This window comes from Dermacentor andersoni, chromosome 10, assembly GCF_023375885.2.
Source record: "Dermacentor andersoni chromosome 10, qqDerAnde1_hic_scaffold, whole genome shotgun sequence".
NCBI classification, from domain to species: domain Eukaryota; kingdom Metazoa; phylum Arthropoda; class Arachnida; order Ixodida; family Ixodidae; genus Dermacentor; species Dermacentor andersoni.
In genome coordinates this window covers 114689943-114700292 of record NC_092823.1, presented here as the reverse complement: position 1 = coordinate 114700292, position 10350 = coordinate 114689943, and the positions used below count along the sequence as shown (strand labels likewise).

General features: G+C 44.6%; 1 protein-coding gene across 1 annotated transcript; it reads left to right on the top strand.

Annotated features, from left to right (window-relative positions):
• The first annotated feature begins 335 nt into the window (after positions 1–335).
• Positions 336–2999, top strand: LOC126543644 (uncharacterized). Its single transcript, XM_055078129.2, has 2 exons — positions 336–342; positions 1626–2999. Exons 1-2 carry the CDS (start codon positions 336–338, stop codon positions 2933–2935), a joined length of 1317 nt encoding a protein of 438 aa, XP_054934104.1. The 3' UTR covers positions 2936–2999.
• Positions 3000–10350: the final 7351 nt, after the last annotated feature.

Genomic DNA, 10350 nt, shown 5'->3' with positions numbered 1-10350 from the left:
TGGCAAAGCGATGACGAAGTGCGATGCAGCTACCGTTAAATAATCACGCAGAAAATGTCCGTTCAGTTTAATGACTTCGAACAAGAACACGTGACTTAAAACACGAGCGCAGGGACATCTGCAACAGCGGTGACAGGGTAACCGCCGCTAGTGGGCTAAGTTCTGAAGAAAGTATCATTCTCGGCTTTACTGATTTCGCCCCTTCGTATTTTATTACAGAGCATTTGCTGAGGCAATTAGCCTTGACTGAATCGCCGTCGCTAACGTTCACCCCCAATTACAGTGCTCCAAAAATGCTTTGCTGCTCCATGTAGTGTCTTTGCAGAACGTGGAACATGAAGTGTAAAAAAAAACACTTAACTTGAACATGAATGCAATTCATGACGCATTTTCAGTCTATATACCTCGAAGCTGGTTCAACTGAGTTTCTAGCAGAAGAGTGCGTTTAGATAGCTCGCCGGCTTAATTCTACAATTAATAACGCGCTTCCTAAAAAGTTAGTTAAAATTGTCAAACATTAATGATATTAGTTTTATGTTGTTCACAAGGTAAGGCTGATTGATCGTTTGGCGAATAATAATGACGACTCTTAACCTTGGGTAAGCACGTTTGTTTTTTATATTCTGTGCGGCGCTGCAGAACGATCTATTTGCTCGTGTAGAACGAGGCGACCTGAAACTCGCCATTATTTAAGTTGGATCAAGCCAAGTCCCTAGGTGGACAAGTATTTTATGTTCCTGGTAGCGTTTGGTTGTCTGAAATATGTGAATACATAAAACTGTCGACCATTGGGAGGAGCTTTATTTGCTATAAGCTATTAGTCTGCAGAGTCCCTGGGCATCTGCGTGGGTCTTGCGATAGATGTATCTTGTATCTTAAGATCCACGATACATCTACTGATGTATTTAAGACACGTACACTGATACACGTCTTTCCGAATGTATCATCATACATATACAAGATACTAAAAGGTAAATTAAGACAGTACCTGAAATCGATGCACTTTCGATATTGCCTAGTCCTGACGCTAGCTTAATGAAATTCTTCCAGCATTGTTTCAATATCAAATGCAATAAAATTTTATTTTCAAACATCAACGCTTTCTTGAAAGACGCGTTCTTGTATTGTCAGCAGTCACGCCGCCCGGAATATTCCCAGACCTTGTGTTAACTAATTCAAATATATCGCTAGGTTCATTAGAATATCCTCGTTCATGTTTCAACTGTCCATGAACATTTATAGGTACAGTTCTCTCACTAATGAAGGTAACCCATGCCGGGGTCGACAGCGCTCCCCTGCTCCACACAACTAAACGAAGTTCGCTAGACGTTTCCGATTTTCAGCATTTCAGGTTCGGTACATAGGGGAATTCAATACGTAATTTTCCTGCGCGAAGGGTAGGTTAATTGCAGCTTTCTTCTGCCCGCTTCCAAAAACATTACACGGCCATCATTTCCATTATTCCGCCTATTTCATATCGTCGTCTGGCCTCTACGTAAGAATTCATGCGTGGTCTTCCACAAAAATGATGATTCTTCGCTCACACAATCACGAGCACGCATTCACAGCGATGCGTCACTGACGCATTCAAGTCAATCGCTTACTGAACGTGTTATTACACGCAGGGACAGCTTGTCCAAGCGAGCACGACATTCCAGCGGAGGGAAACTTCCGTTTGTGGGACGAAAACCTCGCGCAAGGGCTTCGTCGTCGTGTTCAAGGATCTCCGAAGACGGAGCAAGAGTCGTGGCACGCCATCACAGACCACATCCACGTCTTTTCCGCGTTCCTGGTCACCACTAACGAGCACGCCATTCACATCACCAGCCTCGTGCGAAGCCACGACACAAAAGGAAATGGTGCTCCCATCCTACACCCACCTCTGGTGTGCATCATTCGAACCTCCAAGAAGACCATCACGTTCAGAGCCCACATCCGGCTGGTGTGGACCTATTATAATCCGAGCTTTAGGAACGCGCTGATTCTGTGCCCACCACCGAAGAAAGAATTTCTCCAGGATGAGGACATAAGCGTGGCAGTCGCGGCACAACATTCCCGTGCGCGTTCATTGCGGTGGCTCCGACTGCAACGGCCGCCACAGAAATCCCCAGAGAAGTGTTGCGCCGTATGTGTTAGGCCTCTATTCGGTGCCATAAGCCTGTGGAAGGTCGTTGAATTCATTGCGCATTACCGGGCCGTGGGAGCGACAAGTTTCTACTTTTACGACCTGAATGTGACCTCGGACCTGAAACTTCTTGTCTCCAGGATGCAATCCTTGGGACTCGACCTGACCTTCATCCCTTTCAAGCTTATTATGGACACTACTGTCGAACACGCCCACGTCCACGCTCATGGCCAGATGCCCGCTCTGTACGACTGCATATTCCGGTCCTTGTCCAAAATGGACTACCACGTGCACGTCGACATCGACGAGCTCATGGTTCCGATGCCGAATTTCAGCATGCCGGCCATGGTCGAAGAGGCGGAGCGCATTAGCAATCGTTCTTTGGGAAGCGTTCGGGTGCCTAGCAGGTATCATTGCCTCGAATACCCTCAAAACACGCAATACGCGAGCCGCGGACTCTTGCCTCTTCAAACGAGGCTGTCTGTCTATCATCCCGGGGACATAAAAGACTCGGGGTTCACGAAATACATCGCTCGCTCGAGAACAGTGTGCGAGGCGGCGGTTCACGAAGTCCTGAGGCACTGTGCGAGAAATACTTGGTCATTTTTAGATAGCTACAAGCCCTACATCAGGCATTACAGGCAGTGCTGTCGTTTCGCTGAGTCGAGCCATGCTGCCAGGCTCGGCCACTTCTGGAACGTTACTAGCCTGTCTGCTGATACATCATTTATGGAGTTATCTGCGCGTATTGAACGCGATCCTTTAGTGAGGACACTAATGCGTGTAAATATGAATTCATCGTGTCACTGACGTTGTTTCCCTCAATGCTACTAAGGAGTTTAACAGCACGAAGAATAATAAAGACTAATATTTTGATGTTGGAATGTTGAATCGTTCTGCTATATGTTTTAAACCTAATTATATCGGATCCATTTATTTCTTGCCGTATGATGAAAATGCCAACAAGCTATTGTGACAGACAGTAGAACGCGAACATCTGTACGTCCCAGAGCTGCCAGGAAGGCCGGAAGCATGCAGAATTGTTTTCGTTCGATGGAATCTAAAATTTACAACATTCTTTTGACGCGTCTGAGTTTGGAGAAAGAAATGACGGCTACTTGCATGTCTCGCGCACACCACGGTGGTGTGATATTGTCGGATGGCGTACTCTAAACTGTTGCTATAGGTAAGCGAAAACAAAATTTCGGGCAAAAAATGAATTATGGGGTTTTACATGCCAAAACCACTTTCTGATTATGAGGCACGCCGTAGTGGAGGACTCCGGAAATTTCGACCACCTGGGGATGTTTAACTGCACCTAAATCTAAGTACACGGGTGTTTTCGCATTTCGCCCCCATCGAAATGTGGCCGCCTTGGCCGGGATTCGATACCGCGACCTTGTGCTTAGCAGCCCAACACCATAGCAAAATTTGAATCAGTGTAAGCTCTACAAACTTTCTCTGAACACGCTTTTCAACAGCGCTCTTATTCCCGTAGCCACATGCATGATTCTGCCCGTCATAACAATTTTTATAGCACTATTTCCTTGAAGTGCGGTAATACAAGTCGTTGTGAACATAAGCCAGATGTGGACTTGTGAGGCTCGACTGACCGAACATCGCTATTACTGAATCTGGCGCGCAAGTAAGCCTATAATAATAATGGAAGAGTTTATTTGGAGAAAATGGGAGGCGTGAGGTATAAAGTGCAAGAAGATTCTTCCCCCGGGTATTGTAGAATTGATACATTGAGATAAATGAACACTTCGTTTCAATTTGTTTCAAGGTTTTCAGTGAATATAGAAATTAGCAGTACAAACAGGTTCATTTTTTGGCAGCACGGTGATGACGTTGATGGGGATTCAACACTGCTTTAATACGGTTGTAGGGAAGTCTCGGGCCGGGACGCCGGCTCGCCGTTTCGGGCTGCACCTTTACCGCTATTCGGTTTCCTCTTCTTTGTGACGTCACTGCCACTCTCGTGGAGGAAATCGCTCACGGATGGAAATTTCCCATATTGTTAGTTGCCACACTTGTATAAGCTATTCTTTCTTAAGCTATTTATAAGCTATTCTGTAATTTCTTCTGGAGACATTGACATAGTTCATCGTGTGGCCAGCAAGATGTCGGACAGGAACATCATTGTGAATTTTTTTTTATGTAACAAGAAGAATGAATTTCTTCGCAACGGTCGCAAAGCTCGGATGCGATGCTGCCAGATTGGCTTTTCTGGTAGTACAGATAGTCCCATTTACATTAACGTACACCTCACAGTCGACAACAAACGTTTATTCAGCAAGGCCCTTGCACTGAAAAAAGAGAACAGTTGGCAGTTTTTATGGACAGAAAATTGCCAGATTAATCCCGTAAATCAACCAATAGCAAGGTCTTTCAAATAAACTCGGAGACTAATTTTCGCATCTTTGCCCAGGCGCTACGCCGGTCCTGCGGAGTGTTTGCGGACATTTCTTGTCCTGCGGACTGATTGCACGCCCGTCCTTGAATACTTTTCATCGTGTCTTTGCTATCGCCAGCCGAAGCCAAACCATTGCTTACAAGTTCTAATATCTCTATTCTTCATATCAATTCGCGAAGTTTGCGCAAGAACCATAATACCATTTCTGCATTTACTGACTTACTTAATCATTAGTTTTCATTTATTTGCGTTTCGGAAACATGGCCTTATAATGCGGACAGCAATTTGTACGATTTTTGTCCATACCAAGCTGAATACGGCCATCGTATTTCGGATCGATACGGTGGTTCCGCTATATCTGTTTGACCTCATATTAAATATAAGCGTAGGCTTCCTTTTTTTTCTTAATGTAAATCATTGTGAATCGGTATGAATTGAAACTGACTTACAGTTGAATTTTCATAATCGTAACAGTTTTATTCTTAGTTGTCTATAACGCTCCCCTTCTTCATCTATTCCTGATTTTCTGGGTGAACTCTCAATAGTACTGAAAAAAAATTCGCGTGAAAATGAGCAAGTCGTAATTGTCGGTGACATTAACATCAACTTACTTGACGTGGACAGCGGAAGTGTAACAGCTTATACAGACTGTCTTGCTGGTTTCGGACTAGAATAATTAATTATCTCTCCTACTAGGTGTTCTACTCATGGTACCAACACGCTTCTTGACCACGCTCTAAGTAGCATAGCGACAACTCCAAACTCTGGTGTCATAGAGAGAAGCGGTTCTTGTGGGGAAGGAAGGAGGAAAGGGTAGCACTATCTTCTGCAACCCATGCGGGAGCACGGCTGAGCGCAAGCAGGTTGGGGGAGATGAGATTAAAAGAGAGAGAGGGTAGGAGGGAGAAAGTTAGAGGGTCGTCCCAGCAGCATCAGAGCAGCCCGGCCGGGAGGGCCCAGTGGGTTCGACCGGAGGAGTAGGCTGGAGGTAGACCGTATAGGAGGTGACCCAGCCAAAGCGAAGTAGTGGCGGATCAGGAAGCCCGAAGTGGTGGGATGGTCGTTAGGCCATGCGTCTTCGTAAAAATATCCTATAGTCTTGCCGAGAGCCCCGACGAGTCGAGGTACTCGACAACACTTAGGAAGGCTGGTAGGTAATTACGACAGGGGAAGAGGATATCTTCCTGTGTCATAGATACTCAGAGGACAGACCAGATCACAGAGTACCTTTATAGTGTTAACAAAACTATCTCGGTCTAAATTGGGTCATAGATACTCAGATCACAAACCATTTCCCAATATTCGTCTCCTTTCAGGCCCAAATACCTCAGTTCGAGCCTTGCTACTTTCTCTCCAATTTTGACCGAGATAGTTTTGTTAAGACTATAAAAAAATACTCATTGGTCTGTTATTAACTCCCTGCACGATCCCGATCAAGCTCTTGAAAATTTTTATTTCATGAGACGAAGACGAAGTGTCTGCGAGCCAGGACGCTATTTTTCTAGCTGAGCTGTATTTTCCTTATTTCTGTGTATATATTTGGAGAGCCGGGACGGTTCGTGGCGCGGATACAAGTTCACGTCCCCGTGCCTCTGCCGGGAATGGCGACTTCAGCGGCGGCTGCGTCTAGGAAGCGGACCGGCCTCCAGACCGACACCGACGGCGATGACACCAGCGTCTACTCACTCAGCAGTGAGGACTTCTCCAATGACGCCTTCGAGCTTGTGCTGAGCCGCAAAGCGAAACGAAGACACATGACCACGGCGTCCATGTCTTCGACCACGCCAACGGTATTACTAATTCAGAATACTGCAGTCAGTACGATTCTATTTCTATTCTATTCTATTCTCGCTACCGACAACCTGAGGTGACTCAACAGACAGTTCGTATCGGTGCAACTTGAAGCGGTGGCGCCAAATCAGATAACAGACGTTAGAGTCAACACAGGAAGAAATGTGCTTGCTATCGACGTCACACATGGGACTGCGCGGAGAAATTTGACTAAAGTTGCAGAACTAGGTGGCGTTAAGCTCTGCTCGAACTAGGTGGCGTTAAGCCCTGAACAGTGGTTCAACTACTGGTGTCATCTACGACCTGGACGTCTCCATCTCCAGCGCTGACTTGCCGATTCTAGTGAAGCCTGCCGTTGATGGCGTCGCCATAACACATGTGTATCGCCTCGGCACATCCCGCTGTGTGAAAATTATATTCAAGGGCGAGACTCTCCCTTCGCACGTCAAGGTGGGCCACTTTAGACACCCTGTGCGACCATTCATCCCAAGGCCACTGCAATGCCGCACTTATATGAGGCTGGGACACGTGACTGCCGCGTTCGAGAACACGAGAGTTTGCTGACGCTGCAGCGAGCCCCACGCTGCACACTCTTGTGCAGCCACGGTTCTCAAATGCACCAATTGCCTCAGGTCCCATGATGTTTCCTCGAAGGACTGCCCCAAAATGAAGATGGAAAAGACGATCTTGAAGCAGTTGGCGAGAGACCATTCGTCTCGTCGGGAAGCTGTTGCGCCCGTTAGAAAGCCACGCTATCGACGCCGCCGGATTTCAAAGAATCCTGATGCCTCTATGCAGAGTATGCCGTATCCGACAACACCGCCTCTTCTGCCCCTTAGGCTTGAGGCGATTCAATCTAAATCAGACAAGGTCATGGCGGAGAACAATACAACTTAGTCCTCACTACTAAAGCAACAACCAAAGCCAGAACAACAGCGAAAGTCACAACCGAAGTCACAGCTGATGCCAAAGCAGATGCCATTGTCGGTGGTACAGCCGATGCCACCACCGATGCCGCAGCTGGAGGTGATGCCGCAGCCGATGCCACAGCCGGAGTCGGAGCCACGTCAAGTGATAAAGCTGCGCACGGCTGTAGAGCGAACAGCGCGGGTTCATGACAAATTGCCCGAAGAAGACCGGCAAGTGGTTATGATGCTCCGGTCTCTGATGAATACCTTTCGAATGCTCTTAAATAACCTGCACACTCCGTCAGCGCGAAGTGCAATGCAAGTGCTGGATGCTCTCAATTCAGTACTTGCAAAGCATCACGGCTCATCCGCATCATTATATTCGCACTGAACTCAGAACAGCTGGGGTTTAGCTTAAAAAATATACTGCCACGCACTGCAACGTACAGCTGACGCCCAACGGCTCCTTGGTCTTTACTGGTGACTTCAACGTGCATCAACAGCTATGAAGCACCAAGATTAGCTTTAGACCGCAGAATGACGGCAGCCTAACGTATCGACGGAGCACTTGCTTTGACTTGACTGATTTCCAAGCGCTTTGCTGCGTGCACAGATAGTGTTCCCTCTATCCCGCTTTCCTCTTTCTGTTCCCCCTTTCCCTTCCCCCAGTGTAGGGTAGCAAACCGGGCGCTCGTCTGGTTGACCTCCCTGCCTTTCCTCTCTTTGCTAGCTCTCTTTTGTTTCATCTTTCTACAAGCCATTCACGCTATCACCCCTACCGTCAGATGCAAGAAACATTCCAAGTTTCCCGGTAGCCCTTGGGTAACGAGTGGTTTACTGACTAGCATGAGAAAAAAAGAAAACCTATGCAAAAATACGAAAAGGAAACCTTTTAATGTAGGCTCAGTTGCACGCTATAAAATTTATTGTAACATTCTGAATAACTTGCTAAATAAGTCTAAATAACAGTATTACGAAAATCAATTTGCAAAACACAAGACGAATCCCAAAAAACAATGGTAACTTTAATGCTTTCATGAACTTACGTAAGTCCGGTAATACTGCTGATAAAATAAACTACATCAATAAAACTCATGCTGATTCTTCTAGCATAGCAAATAGTTTCAGGGACTACTTCTATAACATACATAGCAGTCCTCATATGACTACTACTTATCCCACTTATCACTGCAATAATTCTTTTTTTTCTCTTTCCCGTAGCTGCAGATGAGGTATGTTCCATGGTATTAGCTCTGAAGAATACTAGCCCTGGCTTAGATAATATTTCTGTATTTCATCTAAGACTTGTTCCTCCGATTAATTCTGATACACTTTGTATTACAATTAATAATATTTTTAAATGTGGTATTTTTCCCAGTTTGCTTAAACGGGCCTAGGTTTTTCTTGTACATAAGAAAGATGATAAAACGCAGGTGTTTAACTATCGTCCTATTTCTATTCTATCGTCGATTAGTAAAGTTGTTGAGAAGTTATTTTGTAAGCGCCTAAATAATTATTTAAAAAAATTAATTTGTTGCAATCTTCTTAAGTTCGTTTTTGCGCTGGCAGTCCGACTAACTTAGCTTTGATATCCCTAACCGACTACATTCGTCACTCGATTGATACGGGTAACTTCGTTGGTTCGGTATTCTTGGACTTCACTAAAGCTTTTGACACAATTAATCATAACATACTTTTTACTAAGCTAGAAGCCCTGGGAATTACCAGTCCAGTACTAAAGCCATTAAAGAGTTACCTACATGACAGAGAACAGTTTTTTTGGGGGGGACGTGCTTATTCTGATAATAAAGTTATTACAATTACCTATTTATATTAATGATTTACCCAGGTGTCTTAAGTCGGCACATTGTGTACTATACGCAGACGATAATACTACTACCTCGCTGCGTGACAATTCTTTGACAACCTTAATCCTTAGACTAAACAATGAGCTTGACCATATTGTTGCTTGGTGTTGGTCCAATAATTTAATTATGAATGCTTCAAAATCTCAATTCATGATTTTCCTTTCTAACCAAAGAATACTACCTGGCTTGCCTGAGATAACTCTAGATGGTCATCACATTCCCTTCTCCGACTGTGTATCATTTTTGGCCATAAAATTAGATTCTAATCATAAGTTTTGTCAACACATTGCCTTTATTAAGCAAAAGTGTACCTTCGGTATTAGAGCATTATTCAAATCAAGAACATATTTCTCTAAAGACGCATTGTTAGCATTATACTTTGCCTTCATTCACAATCGCGTTAATTATGGCATTGTTTCCTGGGGAAACACATATAAGTGTCATATCTCGTCTATTCAGCACTTACAAAGCCAAGCAATACGCATTATAACTAACAGTGGGTTTTTCACGAGTGCTACTCTACTACTTCATACCCGCCGTGGTTGCTCAGTGGCTATGGTGTTAGGCTGCTGAGCACGAGGTCGCGGGATCGAATCCCGGCCACGGCGGCCGCATTTCGATGGGGACGAAATGCGAAAACACCCGTGTACTTAGATTTAGGTGCACGTTAAAGAACCCCTGGTGGTCGAAATTCCCGGAGTCCCCCACTACGGCGTGCCTCATAATCAGAAAGTGGTTTTGGCACGTAAAACCCCACAATTTAATTTAATTTTTCTACTACTTCATGAAAATAACATCCTTGTTGTAACGTACTTGTTCAACTATCATCTAATAATTACATTTTATAAATTACTTACTAAACAGCCCCCATACCAATTCATTGATTCCAGGCACTTCATCAATAACCATAATACCAGGTTTGCATGTAACTTCAATTTTCTGCTACCTATGGTTCATTGCAACTATGGAAAGATGACACCATCATTCGCTGCTATAAAAGTGTCGAATGCTTTACCCGGCAAGATTAAATCTTCATGCTTTCATATATTTAGTCATACCCTTAAGCTGCTTTATATGTGTAACTAAGTTTACGTCATTCATTACACTACACTTGCCATTTGCATGTACTGAAAGTTTTTTTATGCGCTATAGGCTTGTATGCATACAATTTGTTTTGTTGATTTTATTTTTCTGTGTTCTATTTTCGCGATTCTGTTTGTTTCTTTTAGTTAGCTTGCTCTT